This window comes from Lepidochelys olivacea, assembly GCF_965140295.1.
Source record: "Lepidochelys olivacea isolate rLepOli2 genome assembly, chromosome: 8".
Taxonomy (NCBI): Eukaryota; Metazoa; Chordata; order Testudines; family Cheloniidae; genus Lepidochelys; species Lepidochelys olivacea.
The window spans coordinates 104,674,159-104,689,178 of record NC_140418.1 but is presented as its reverse complement, the minus strand read 5'-3'; the positions used below and the strand labels follow the sequence as shown (position 1 = coordinate 104,689,178).

Sequence of the window (15,020 nt, the reverse complement as noted above, 5' to 3'; positions counted from 1 at the left end):
GAAGATACACAGCTAGAATGGAACTTCTCAACCAGGACCGATAATCTTTTAAAGATCTTTTCTTCCAAGTGTTTATCAAGCATTTTAATTAATGAGGCATTACCAGCCAAAAAAATAAGCAAAACAAAGCTCTAAAAATTATGAATAAAAATAATTTCCATGATTATGTTTCACTTCTCTGATACTATTTGGAATGTCATAATCCTACAAGTTCCCCAGGTATCTCTATACCAGCCTTCAGGAAAAACAGTCAATATAAAACAATCCCAATATAAAACAATCAAGCAGAAACTGAAACCTTGAAAAACCTTTTCACCTTTTTGTGTGTAACATAAAGAAGCTAAAGTGCAAAACCCTATATTTCTTTTGTAGGTTACCTTTAAGGCTCAACTACTATGCTGAAGGATCATGTTAAAACATGACTCAGTCTGGTCTTTGAAGACCGGTCCAAACTGTATTTTAACCATGTTAATTAATCATATTTCAACTTTGTACAGATTTACAAGACTGTCATATGAACAACTCATTCACTCTTCTCTGTTACTAGTAGTTTTTCTACATAAGGGAGAGAATGCCCCTTCAATACACTTTAGTAACTCCATTGGAAGCCCTTGTACCTTAGATGGAGGAGCTGCAGGTTTAGGAACCAGATTTTTGTAGACACTTGGGACAATTGTGGTGGTCTTGTTGCCATTTGCAAGGTGAGGAACTGGTGACGTAAATGCAGCTGAGAAGGCGGCAGCAGGATCCTCTTTTGAAACCTTTTTGATGACCAGCATCTTGGTAGGTTGTTTGGCACTAGGGGGGTTTTCTACAAAAACAGAGGGGAACAAGACCTCAAAAAATAATTAGTATCTCAGTAATTCCACAAAAGTTGACTCTACCTCAGCTCCAATTTGACCTCTTAGAGTCTCAGATGCTGAGAGAGTCTCATGTTGCTGCTGCTAACAGCTCCTGAATTCAAGTGAAGAGGATATCAGACAAAGATGATAAAGTCCAACATTTTGTAGGCTCCTCCTGATTTTGAAAAAAACTGCCTATGACGACATCGGCCTGAGATTTTAACAGCCTCTCAGACTTTGCTGAAAGAGGAAACCAGCATGGGTAATCATAGTTAAGTTCTGAATAACTACTGAGTAATTTTAGGTTAATTCACTAACAAAAATATTTAGTGAAACTCATGCTTTAAAGGTTCAATGTTTTGCAACCTGCAACCATTAACACCACATTCTGGTGGAGCGAACAGAAGGTCTCAGTACACTTTCTTGAAAACTGTAATGTAAACCGCTAAGTGTTCAAACAGCTTTTTACTGCTGCAAATCTCGTATTACATTTGGGTGGGCCAGTAAAGATCTGAACCAAACACTCAAGAGATTAAAATTACATCTAGTACAACATATTGCTGAATGTTTTAGGATACAGCTAATAAATAACTGGTTCACAATTCTATCCCACCCCAAATTAAACTCTCTAGTTAGAGTTACAGGTTCCAACTAGTGATTAAAGAAGCATTTTCAGGCACTGATAAACAGGCACTGCATTTGCGTCAGTCTAGCTTTTTCAGTGGTGGGAACAAAAATGTCATGTATAGTATCCAGGAATTTAGAACTATTTTCTTTTTAATTAATTTGAAAAAAGAAGCCAAACCACAAGAACACAGCCTTGTATATTTGTACAGTATTGCTGCATATCCAGTATAAATATCACCTCAGTAACACTTAAAATCAGGGAGCTGTGCTCCCTCTAGTCCTCTCAACCCTATTCTGCATTTCTGATTCTGCATTTAGCAATGCAGTGCCAAGTATTTTCATGATCATTTCATTCCAACACTCCACACCCATAAGCTTAGACAAGCTGTGATCTTCCCATGGAATTAGCAACAATTATAGACAAGTGATATTCCTGTACGTAGTGTGTGCCATTAGCAGGAAATGAAAGAGAAGATTCTCATAAGAGCAGCAAGTGCAGCTCTAAGTATCAGAAAACAGATTCTCTCTCTCCTCAAACAAGAAAGGAAGGGAGAGAAAGAGGTAGCTGCCTACTTCAGTTTAATCTTCCTTTAAGATCTTCCCTTATGTGAAAAACTAGAGTTTCAATATATTGTTCAATTCTTCTGCTTTACAAGTGGTCATCTGTTTTCTATACAGAGATATAAACTTCTCTACATACCCCACACTCCAGAAGGTGTCCCTAAAGGTTTGCTCTGGTTATTCTGTTTTCCAGCTTCTGGATTCAAAGATGGCTGTAAAAACATAATCCAGTTGGACACATTAGAAGATTGCACATACTACTATTTATCAGAAGTAGTATTACCATAGTATCTAGGAGCCATAGTCATGGACCAGGACCCTTTTGTACGAAGTGCTGTGCAAACAGAACGAAAAGACAGTCCCTAGCCCGAAGAGCTTTACTTTCCCTCCCCTTCAGAATGTGTTGGGAATAGAGCAATCAAAGATAGAACTCCTATTTAAAGAGTTTCTAATGTGTAATTAAGAAAGTGAGAGATTCTATAATTTGATATTAATCAGTGGCTCAAGGCACCATGTCATATCGAGGACCCAATTCCTCAGTTCCAAGAGTCAAAATTTTAGGCTGTTATTTCACCTGAAGGATGCAGCCCTTTGTAACTCTACCTTTGATTGAGGGTCAAATCCTAAATATTACAATAGTTGAGAAATGAGTTGGGGGAGGAAAGGAAGTAAAAACAAGGTACCCGATAAGACACCCCGTCCATTCATCTATCCCTCTCTCTTCCCCTCTTTTCACAATAAACTGGAAATTCAAAATCACCAACTCTTCTGCTCTTTTTGATAGATTTTTTATGCATTGACTACTATGCCAACTAGAAGACAAGCCTCCAGTCGTGAACTTCTGGAAAAGCTAGCACTCCTGGTTTAAAAGCTGGAAGAAATTACCATCCAATCTTAATATGAGTACCAACTCAGACCCAAAATATTGCCCAAATATTTTTAATCTCTTATCTATCAGTTTTAATGCTTCATTTTACCAGGTCTTGTCAGGTTTACACTAGGAAGCTGTGTGAGGCTGCCTGATGTGCCCAACGCACACAGGAGTGCCCCAAAATTGGTCTTTATGGTTCAAGTCTTCCAAAAGAAACGTTGCCCCTTTTTCCAAATATATATGCTTACAGGTACTATATCCTCAGTCAAGATATGAACATACTTCTGTGTGACAAGTAGTTCAAACTGATTTTACCACTATCATTTCAGAGAAAGCGTCACCAGCTGTATTGGATTTGGCTGATTGAACAAACTTGTGCATCACAACACTGATATAACAGATTTAAAATAACCTGGCAAAAAGTAATGACAACACGTCCAAAAAAACAACCCAATATATGAGGGCCTCAGGAATACAGGAAAAAATTAACATTCTGCAAGCACTGCTTGCAAGACCATTCCATTAAACCTGGAATGACCCCCGAAAGTATGGGGTGGAATGCAACTCTAGATCCTTTCCACCAACCAATGCTAATACAAAGAAACCTAGAAAGCCATTTCTCACAGCTACACTCCAGTAGTGAGAAACCACACACTTACAAAGTCGTCTTCCTCAAACTGCAGCTTCTCTTTTTCTTCTCTCTTCTCTTCTCTGGCCTCAACAGGCACCTTTTCTTGAAAGGCAGAGTTCTTCCGAGAGTGAAAGTTGCCATTCCAGTGGCGATGGACTCCAGTTCCTCCACCACCACGCTGGTTCATACCATCATGGCCCCGTGAGGGACCATGCCAGCCAGGCTGATTGCCAGAAAGCCCAACATGAGCTCCTTTAGAAACACCGGAATCTACAGAATCATGGCGGAGCAGGGAAGGCTGATGCCAGCAGTCTAAACAAAAGAAGGTAAGTATGCAAATAAAAGTAATACAGCAAGAAGAAACCAGGAATGTCCTGATATTTCTGGTGTTGGTCAATGCTCTCTAAATAACTATTAGGCTAACCTTGCCTCAGTTCAGAGAGACTGTCCGTATGCATAAGTAAAACGGTCAAACTGCAGAAAAATTTAAAAGCCACATACAACTTCCACAGAAACCCCAGGAACACTGAGAGATGGCACATAAGGGAGAAGTGTTAGGATAAGTGGCTTTGTGTGTTATAGGGGATGTGGTTTTGCAAAGTTTCTTTATATTCCAAAGGTATACATTCTGGTTAGATCTGTGTTCAATATTTGGATATAGAGTGAGTTCTGATCCTCTACTCACCTCCCGCAGTTCTGAGGGGACCATTATTGAAAAATCCATCAGAAGAGTTGTGTCGTCTACGGCTCACACCAAAGCGGCCCTCACCCCGCGAAAGATGCTCTCCATGTTTCTCAAAGGTGGCTGCAGGGGACTACAGAACCAGATTAAGTGATTTAGGTCACCCAAAGAGCCTGCTTGACAAGAAATGATGGCTTGTATGAAAATAAAAAGACATTCTCTGCATTAGCTTTCAGTAATTACAGCAACAAGCTGGCTATGTGTTGCTTAGCTGACAAATATGGAAATATTTAAGTGAACTCCACAAAAACAGCACATGTGACTGCACACATCACCCTACATAGCATCAAAAGGATGCTCATTCATCAGCTTTACTAGCAGTCTTTGAAGTCACATGCAACACCCTGAAGAGTTCGTTTAAGGAATCTTACCAATTTCCCTACAGTTACCTTTCCTATTTTGAAAAGATTCTAGAGTCATATCAAGGTTCTGCAGATTTCGAAATTATTTTTGTCTCCTCTGGTTTAAACATGAAGCTGAAAGCAGTTTTCCCACCAAACTGTTTTCCCTCCATTAATCTGATTTGCTATTACAAGGTGCTCTAAGCTACTAGTGCCATGCATAAGCAATGCAAGTGTTTGCTTGAGGTCCCACGCAGACTTTACACCTTTGAACCAGCCAGATCTACCCCTCAGATCCTGCTGTCAGAGGGTGAGAAATCACAACCCAATTCCCCCCAATTTTGGGATTTCATATACAAGCAACTCTAAATGGGAACTAGAAAATTCTGAGATGGGAACCAATGGCTTGTTATTGGTGCGTTGCTCAGGAGTGCAACATTATTTTGAAGAGAAAAAGAATTATGCTGAACTTGTATATAATTATGAAGAGGCAGGTAGTCCAATTTTCAGTGCTACCAACTTTGGTAGTATCTCTTTAAATAATTCCCCATTATGAGATCTCAATGCAGACTGAAGCTAACATGATTTATTTACTTCCAGGTTTGTGCACACTAAGGAAAACAACCCGTCTCTCTGGAACAGAGGTGGTTAATTTGCAAAGAAAAATCAACAGAGGAAGATTTTTGCCTATGTCTTAAAAAGCTTCACGTAGGTATTCAAGAACACAAAGAACATTCCAAACCAGGTTGCAGGCATTCAAGCTGGACAAAATCCAGGGCCAAAACTTGCTTTAGGCATTAAAAGGTAATAGGCTTCTGGTTGGGTAATCTGAATGCAAGAGTTACCTTGGCTGACTGTGGCGTTGAGAAGTTAAGCCAGGCAGGAACAAAGTCATGCTGCGCCATTTAGGTCCAGTGTCTCCCTTCAATAAAGCGAGGCATCAAACCTCATGGCCAGGATCTACAAGTGGAAAAAAGAACAACTACATCTCCAGTCTGACAGCCCTTGCTGTAGAATTGTGTGGAATAATTGCACTGTAACATTTAGGCCCTCCCTAGCGAACAGAAAAAAAAAAGTAGCAATTTTTTGTTGGGCTTACATACAATTCTTACTAGAAAGCTGCCAACATGGTCTCCTGGGCCAGAATAGATAAGGCCTTTACAAGTCCCAAATACTTCCTGTTTACAATATCAACTTTAGCAATGCGTCTATGAAATTCATGATGGGACTGGAGGTAGAAAGGGGACAGAGCAAACATGCAGTGCATAAAGACATGTGAAACAATTGAATTTACGGGCTTCCTTTTGCAAATGCTCATTGCCTTGCAGTATGGCCCTGTGTGCACTGTATGTTTTTCTTCAGAAAGTGGGAGGGTAAATATGGTAAAGATGTAAAGTTGCTAACAAGGGCACCAGAGAGATAAGAGTTCAAATTAGTCTCGTAGGGCAAGTCTAACCTAACTACCCCTCAATCTTAAAACCGTCTTAAGGCCCCATTATTCTACGCACAGTCCATAACTGTAGTAGCTGACATGATGAATTCCTGACAGTGAATGGAAAGCAAGAAGGACAAAGGTAGGACACAAGCTGGTGAGAAGGAAGACTCGAGTATCTGTAACTGCACTTTCATGAGCAGTAAGAGCTTTATGACAGATACTAGTAGCGGTATGTAGGTGAGGAATTCAAGTTTGTGAACCCACGGAAAAGTTAACTTCCAAAGTGTGGTATGACTCCCACCTTCAAGTACCCTAGGAGTTATCATTCAACTGCTCATTCGAATTAGAAGATTACATGGAGTATTGCATTTTGAGGGGGGTCCTCTTGGTTCCCTCCCTTTCCTCCTTATTTTCACCCTTTCATGGTGTTGTGCATGAGCCAAGATTTTGTATGTATATATAGAAAAAAAGATGTGTGATCAACTACCAGAGTTTGGCCTCTGCAGTCCAATTTTCTTCTCTATTTCTGTGCTTCACTCTGACCTTCAGGTTCCTTCCTTCTCCAGGATGCAGTTATGTCAGATCTGAGGCAATGGTGCGTCTCTAAGCAGAGCACGAGAAGCTGCACTTCGTGCTGACTGCACCCTTCACCCCCTCAACTGCTCATCTTAATTTCTCTCTCCACTCACACTACAAAAAAAACCCTAAAAAGGTAATTTACATTTAAAAAAGCCACAGCCACGTTCACCTCATTAAATTTCCTCTTGTTGTGGTGCTATGTAACTCAGATTTTACATTACAAAAGCAGTTGTTGGGTTTGCACAACAACATTCAGAGCAACACCATGGTTAACAATGAACATACACACCCAAATCTGTGGGATTATTCATTGTCTGTAGCACATGAGTTTCAAAGCTTGGATGGGGGGGGGGGGCGGGGAGTGGGAGGTTAAGTTATATAAAAATGTTTCTCCCGAATTCTGATATTAAATGGGAGACGTCTGCCTAAGCATATGCTCTTAAAATATAAACTTCATTTTCATCACATGTACAGTTGCTAAAAAATCCACGGTGCCAATGTTCTTAAAAATGAGCAATGTCTTGAAATACTCTTCACTTCATGTAACTTAAGTTCACCTCCAAGAACCTAAACACTACTTGATGTGAAGCTGAATGGCAGCCACAACTGTTTCTGTGTCTTTGCTGGTCACCATTTATGTGCTGAATAAGTAACACTGAAAAGAGCCAAGTCCAAAAGTACTTTCTTCTCTTTAAGCTTCTTCTAGACTGGGTGCTGCTTTTGAAAAGAGACAAATTATTCAACAAGAGTTTCTTGTTTTACTGCAGAGTTCACTTCTGGGTTATGGTCCTCCTCTTCCATCAAAAAAATGGTGGAATACAGGAACTGTAATCACTACAAAAGAAAAATGAACACCCATCAATAGAAGTAATAGAAATGTGCAATAACATATGTCCAAGTAGAAGAACACAAGGCAGAAGTGCAGCAAATTTATTGCAAGTGACCACAAAAATAAAAAAGCAGCAATTGGGTTTGAGATTTCTTGTCCAACTACAGAAAATCAGAATTTTTTGCAATGGTTACAATTTCCACCTAGTCACCCCATAACATTTATAGGTAACGGAGTTCCTCAGCTCTAACCTGGACATCATCTTTGTCCACCAGATCCCCAGAAACCTGCAGTGCTGCCCCACCCTCTTAACCATACTTGTGGTTATGAATGGGACACAACCACAGAGGCTGGGATCTCAAGTAACTGGTTCTTGAGATCCCACCATCTACCAATACTGTGGCAGGGGCAGAAAAGGCTAATCACTCCACATGCCTCCTCCCTCTTGATGCCCTCAAGATACTTCTCAACTGCTCGAGTCCAGCCAGGAGGCTATTCCCTCTTGGTTCCCCGACAGCAGAGCCAGGCAGAGAGGCAGAAATCCCTTAACAGAAAGTGAGACCTATCAATTAATCCCCCTTCATCAAGTTCAAGCTTCCTATCTGTGTACCTTAAACCCTTCCAACTCTGCCCCTTCCCTACTTACGCTCCCACATCAAGCCATCCTTTCAGCAATGCCAACCTTGAAAATCTATTTGCCTACTTATCCCACAAATATAGCTGTGCTTTCTTCCGTGCTGCCCTTCACGCACGGAATGCCCTTCATAAATTATCCTGTAAAACCACCACCTTCTCCCCTTCAAATCCCTCTTCAAGACTCACTACTGTAGTGAGACCTACAAGAAATCAGCCAACTAATGTTGACTAGGCTGCAGGACAGTTAGAGTTAGGGGATATCTTATTTAGAGATTGATCAAAACTGAATTCAGAACGACCCAGCAGTGCAACAATTAACTTATATGACTACATGACCTCACCATTACCCTTGTCTTTCCTTCTGCTTGCTTGTTTCAGTCTATCTTGAAGCAAGCAAGTATAAGCTCTTTGTGGTAGGGACATGTCCTTCTATTTGTTTATATGGAACCTAGCACAAGGAGACCCTGATCCTGACTGGAACCTTTGGGTTCCAAAGCAATATAAATAATATCCACCTCTTCTTGCTTGGGATTCCCAAATCAGAGAATAAAAAGATGAGACAATAAAAGGAAATTTCAATCCACAAATTGAAAATTATCCATACACATGAACAGTTAGTCTAACAGGCCACCTGCCAGGATAACTGGGTAAAATCATCCCAAATGCTAAAAAGAACAGGAGCTATCTTTCACCAGGAACCCCAAGGTCACTGGGACAGTAGTAGTTAAGGATTAAACTTATGCTCAAATCTCTGGAACCGTAGCAACAAGAAATAAAAATCTCACAGAAGCTCCTCAAGGCATCAATCTAGATGAAATCAGCAACAGGATGGATACATTCATAAAACAGAAGCAACACTGATGATGACCTAATGGGAGCTTCCTGAACACCCTGCCCAGATGATCAACAGTAAAGTCACCCCAAAACAGCAACAAAAATGCTGATGTACCAATAATTGTTGCTTATTATGAAGTGTAGCTTTATCAATCCTTCTGTCCATATACTTATACAAGATGAAGGTAAGGTATCAACTGCTTCAGAGAGAACAATTTTTCTCCCCACTCTTCTGCACCCAGCACCGGAACCAAGCTCGCATGGTAGTGACCTGCTGAGACTGCTAACGCTCTACTCACCTCCCTAAAATAGTAATGTGAGATAAATGGGAGGAAAGGTCTATGAAACTCAGATGTGATTCAACACCATTCATTACTTTATTTTGAAGAGCACATTTATTAAGAGGGTGAATTGTGTAGAAATCATTTCACTTATTGACTGAAACAAGGATTAATAGATAACACCTTCTAATGAGCTTTGATAATAAAAGCACCCTGAATTGGAAGGGAATTGGAAAAAAAAAACAAAACAAAAAAAACAGAACCATCCTCTGGATCTCAGTGAAATTTATGTTGTCCATTTATTTACATGGGGAGCTCTGAGACAAGGATCTTGCCTGGCTAGGTGCCTTGAAAGCCACCAAAGCATACTGGTTCATATTTCACAATAAAGCTTTAAGTTACCTTTCAGGAGAAAAGCAAGTCAGCAGAAATTAAACAGAACCCTGATTCTTCTGCCACTAATGCAAGCCACTGAGCCTTAAAATAAAATAAAAAAACTAGACATGTTTAGCAAACAAAGGGGATGCTGCAGCTGCAAAGCTCCATATGTCCACTGTAAGAAAGTTCTTGTGGAAGTTTCACAACCTGCCACCATCCAAGGCACCTATGATTAGGACAGTTCAGCATGCACTAAAGAATGAGCAATGGCTAACATGCATCTAGAGACAATACCATCTCTGAACTATCCCAGATTATAAAGCATGCCGCGTATTTTTAGATCCAAATCAAAGCCTTACAAATCTGGTTTTATTTCACATTTATCTTAAATTATGGACTCCAGTAATACTGAATCAAAAAACTAAGCCTACAGAAAACTTTACACATATTAATGAAATGACCTTCACATCATGTCAACCTTCCTGCACAGTATTTTCATGTTGCTGTATCCTCTGTTTTGAATCTGTCAGTTTTTAAAGGGCCCTGTCTCAAAATTGAAATTTGAGGGATTAAGAACTACGCACAGAAGTTAAATCTCCCCTCTGAAGTGTCTCATGGCTTAATTTTGTGCTACAAAAGGAAGAGTGCCAAATTACATTTACCTACCTCATCAAGAAAAATCACAGCAATAAGGTACAAGGAATCTAACTTTCCGAAAGAACAGATGAGAGAGCAGGAGTCATTTAAGGATTTATTTACATTGCAAAACCAAAGTCTTCATTTAATATCCAGAGTTAAGATTCCTAAACGGCAATGTACATACCCATCACATTTACAAAACCCAGGCAAATCAATCATTAGAACATTAAATCTTGCTTTGTCTACATAAACACATTCTACCAACTCCAAAGATACTGGGCACAGTCAGCAACGGGCTTTGCTGCAAGGATAGATTCCTGGATTAGTGGTTCTGTTGTGTGATGTGTGGTTGCTGGTGAGTATTTGCTTCAGGTTGGGGGGCTGTCTGTAGGCAAGGACTGGCCTGTCTCCCAAGATGTGTGAGAGTGATGGGTCATCCTTCAGGATAGGTTGTAGATCCTTGATGATGCGCTGGAGAGGTTTTAGTTGGGGGCTGAAGGTGGAGGCTAGTGGCATTCTGTTATTATCTTTGTTGGGCCTGTCCTGTAGTAGGTGACTTCTGGGTACGCTTTTGGCTCTGTCAATTTGTTTCTTCACTTCAGCAGGTGGGTATTGTAGTTGTAAGAACGCTTGATAGAGATCTTGTAGGTGTTTGTCTCTGTCTGAGGGACTGGAGCAAATGCGGTTGTATCACAGAGCTTGGCTGTAGATGATGGATCGTGTGGTGTGGTCTGGGTTATTCATTTTTACACATTTATTTTTTCTTGTGTAGGTAAGTTTAAAAGTTGTTTTTTTTAAAAATATAAATGGAAGGAACATGTTATCAGGTTTTTAAATTAAAACTGACCAAGGTAGGGTAGGGTACTGAGTGGTACTGACCAAGGTAGGGTAGGGTAAGGAAACATTCCTGTTCATAGTTTACATACAAAGTGTGTGTCCCCAAATAAATTCCATGTCCTATGAACACATCATGCTTTCACAGTTCACATATTTAGGGTTCTTACTGTACTAGGTCAAATATAGCAACACTACTGATATACTCCTTTCAAAAATTGATATGAATGGAAATAAAAACGATCAGTTTGCAATAATTTCTTTTCTCTCTGTTGGGCTATATAATCAGAGCCTAATATCTCCATACACAAACAGTGAGTGGGACTAAAAACTTCAGGATTACAAGTAGTACTAAAATAAAAAGAATCCTTAATTTTTATGAAGGAGACATGATAGGAAATGCAAACATCTCTAATCAAGACCTAATCTTTCCAAATGTCCTGACAGATAAGGTTTGACAATGAGTCAGAATTGATTCAGTTCTTGTCATTATCAAGTATCTTTACAGTTGCCTTTTAGAAGTAGGCTCTGATTTTAAATCCCTGATCATATCTCATTTATTGAGAAAAACTGTTGACATTACCCAAGGCACAGTTAAATCAGAAGGCTCTGCCTCCCCAAAGTCACTGTTGCATTTTGTCATTGAAGAAACTCTTTCACTTTAACTACATTTCAGGTCAAGCTGCAAATTTAAAGTTATTAGTTCAAAGTCTGTGGTATGGTAACAGAATCAAACAATCAGATCTTTGGGGTAGAGACTATTTGTTATGCTAAAAGGTACTGGAGACTGCATTGAGCACAAAGCTCAGACTGGATGAAAGTGCATTCTTCAATTAACATATCAGTCAGGACAAGCCCCTCCCAGACAAAGGGGGTTGCAATCCTGCCCAGAGTGGGTGGTGTAGTTTGCCGAGTACTGTTTTCTCTAAGGGCACATGTTAGGGAAGCCAGAATATAGAGAACAAGAGCCAAGCAGCAGTCTGTGAGCATAGCGTATGACCATGTAAAAAGCTATAAAGTTTTTTGGGTCTGGTGTTGTCTAAAAGCCTTGGGGCTGTAAAATAAATGCTTATTTTGTTTTGTTTCCTCTCACATTTGGAAAAGGAGGACTTTGTACATTCCTCAAACAAGATTGCGAAGGCACCAGACTCCATCTTCAATTTCTCCTCCTAACTGCAACAACCGACGAGACCCAGAATTTTTGACTAGCTGCTTGGGTCAAAAAGGGGCAACAATATCTTCATACATATTTGCACAAAAACAGGCCCGCAATTTGAGTATTACTGTAATATAAATATTGTTTCTTACCTTTCCTCATTTCATTTCTTGCTATTCCAATTAGCTCATAGTTTTAAGTAAGTTACTCACATATATCCCTACAATTTCTGCTACTCCAATACTTTAATCTGTTTATTCAGAGCAGATATACCCTCCTTGCATAAGAGCCTACTCACCAAGGATCCTCAATTTTCACTGAGCAAAATTATATGCAGAAATAAAGGTGAGTTCCAAGAGGGAAAAATTCACCACAAAGTTACAATAGTTAATTTAATAAAGTAACAAGTTTGTAAAAACTATGTTTGAGAAATATACTGAGGTCCAACAGTGTCAGACAGCTAGTCACTCATGCTACCTCAATATTGATGAGCCAAGAGAAACTGTTATAAATATGAGTGAACAGTGTAACTCTATTGCAAAAAAAGCAAACAATTCTGGGATGTATTAGCAGGAGCATTTACTCCTAGGGGAATTCTGTACCACTACACATGTGCAGAATTAATGTCCTGTGCAGATTTCTTTGCTTCCCTGCAGAAAAGTGACTGACAGGAAAGCAAAGGGAAGCTGCAAGAGTGGTCATGCAGCCAGCAGAGAGATAAGTCACTGAGCCGGGGGGCGTGGGGGGGGGGGGGCGTGGCGCGGAGTGCTGGGCCAGACCCACACCTAGAAACCTCCCCAGGTTCCGCAACACCCCCCCCCCCAAACCATTCCTCGGCCATGGGGGAGGGGTCACTGTATGGGGAACTACTCCTCCATCTGCCCAAATCCTGTGCACCTGGACCCCCCCATATCTAGACACCCCCCCGGCAAGTCCCACCTCCCCTGCATCCAGACCAGACCCCCATCCCCATGCATCCAGACCCCCACCACACTCCCCTGCATCCAGACCACACCCCAGAGCTACCCACACTCGAACCCCCACCCTGACGAACCCCATCCACTATGCACCTGGACCATCCCACGAGCCCCCTGCACCTAGACCACCCACTTTTCCCCAGCTAGCTGCACCCAAACCCCCACCCCTCCAGCATCTGAACCCCATCCCCCTACACCCAGACATCCCCCCCAAAAGCCACAACCACCTTCACTTGGACCCCACACAGAGTCTCATTTCCCCTGCACCTGTAAACCCGCCCCCACTGAGCCCTTGTGCACAGCCCCCCCCCCCCAGCCACCCATACCCAGATTGCCCACACAGAACCCCCACACCTGGATTCCCCCACACTAAGCTCCTCTACACTTGGATCCTTCCAGGCTGAGCCTGCCTGGCCACACCTGGGAAATCACCCTGCAGCCCCCAGACAAAGACTTGGCGGTGAGGCTGCACCCAACCCTGACACAGCACAAGGGCCAGGCCTGCCCCAGAGGTCCGTGTTTGGGAGAGGAGGGCTGCAGGGTGATTTGTCATCTCCATGCAGCCAGTTGTCTATGCTCTCCACTGTCATGCTGGAGCCTCCACATTTACTTAATGACAAATAAAATTTCCAGAATTTTAAAATACTGTGCGTGGAATATTTAAAATTTTGGCACAGAACTCCCTTAGGAGTAAGTGTTGTAAACAAGACACAAGAAGTAATTCTTCTGCTTTACTGCATGCTGATTAGGCCTCAACTGGAGTATTGCATCCAGTCCTGAGAGCCACATTTCAGGAAAGATGGGGACAAATTGGAGAAAGTTCAGAGAAGAGCACCAAAAGTGATTAAAGGTCTAGAAAATATGACCTATGAGAGAAGATTGAAAAAATTGGGTTTGTTTGGTCTGGTGAAGAGATGACTGAGAGGGGACATAACAGTTTTCAAGTACATAAAAGGTTGTCACAAGAAGGAGGGAGGTAAATTTTTCTCATTAACCTCTGAGGACAGTGCAAGAAGCAATGGGCTTAAATTGCAGCAAGGGCAGTTTAGGTTGGACATTAGGAAAAACTTTCTGTCAGGGTGGTTAAGCACTGGAATAAATTGCCTAGGGAGGTTGTGGAATCTCCATCATTGGAGATTTTTAAGAGCAGGTTAGACAAACACCAGCCAGGGATGGTCTACAATACTTAGTCTTGCCATGAGTGCAGGGGATTGGACTAGATCACCTCTCGATTGGACTAGATCACCACCTCTGTGATTCTAACTTGAACTGGAAGGATTAGATTTTTATTGGTAAATGTTGATTTTGCAGAACACACAAGAACCAACTAAAAGATCTCAACAACTGAAATTTACAGATAGGGAAAGAAAGATGCTGGAAAAATTTGAGTTTAATCTAAAGATATCTACTTTGTATATTTTGACACGTGATGTCGACAATTTGTGTTTTAACGGTTATTAAGGTTCAACATCTTATAGCTCAATGTCTACCGTCATTAAATAATTTCTGACCCAACACCCATAAATTCCTGCAACTGTGAAAATTTAAACCAATAAAAATCAGGGGAAAATGTTCAACACCCAAAATTTTGTGCAACCATCAAAATTTAAATTGATAAAAACTGAAAAAAATGCGTATCCACTGAAATTATAAAAAAAAAAGTCAAATCCTACCAAACCTAGTTTTAACCTCCCCAGAAATTCTATGCACCTTAGATCATATACATTCACACTACCTGGTTGATATACATAGAGCCTACATTGGCAAATTGGTGAGATCCTCAGTATATTCCAGGTTTCAGAGTAGCAGCCGTGTTAGTCTGTATCC

The 15,020-nt window shown here is 40.9% G+C and overlaps 1 protein-coding gene across 3 annotated transcripts in view; it reads right to left on the bottom strand.

Moving 5' to 3' along the window:
• The window catches only part of GPBP1L1 (GC-rich promoter binding protein 1 like 1), a 50,453-nt gene that overhangs the window by 18,963 nt on the left and 16,470 nt on the right, over nt 1-15,020 (bottom strand). For all 3 annotated transcript variants that reach the window (XM_084636335.1, XM_084636336.1, XM_084636334.1), the window contains exons 2-7: nt 6,538-7,463; nt 5,461-5,575; nt 4,218-4,347; nt 3,561-3,844; nt 2,170-2,242; nt 618-811 (exon numbers count right to left, since the gene is read on the bottom strand). In XM_084636335.1, coding sequence (XP_084492461.1) covers nt 618-811; nt 2,170-2,242; nt 3,561-3,844; nt 4,218-4,347; nt 5,461-5,520 — 741 coding nt within the window. In that variant the 5' untranslated portion in view covers nt 5,521-5,575; nt 6,538-7,463. The remainder of the gene's footprint in view (nt 1-617; nt 812-2,169; nt 2,243-3,560; nt 3,845-4,217; nt 4,348-5,460; nt 5,576-6,537; nt 7,464-15,020) is intronic.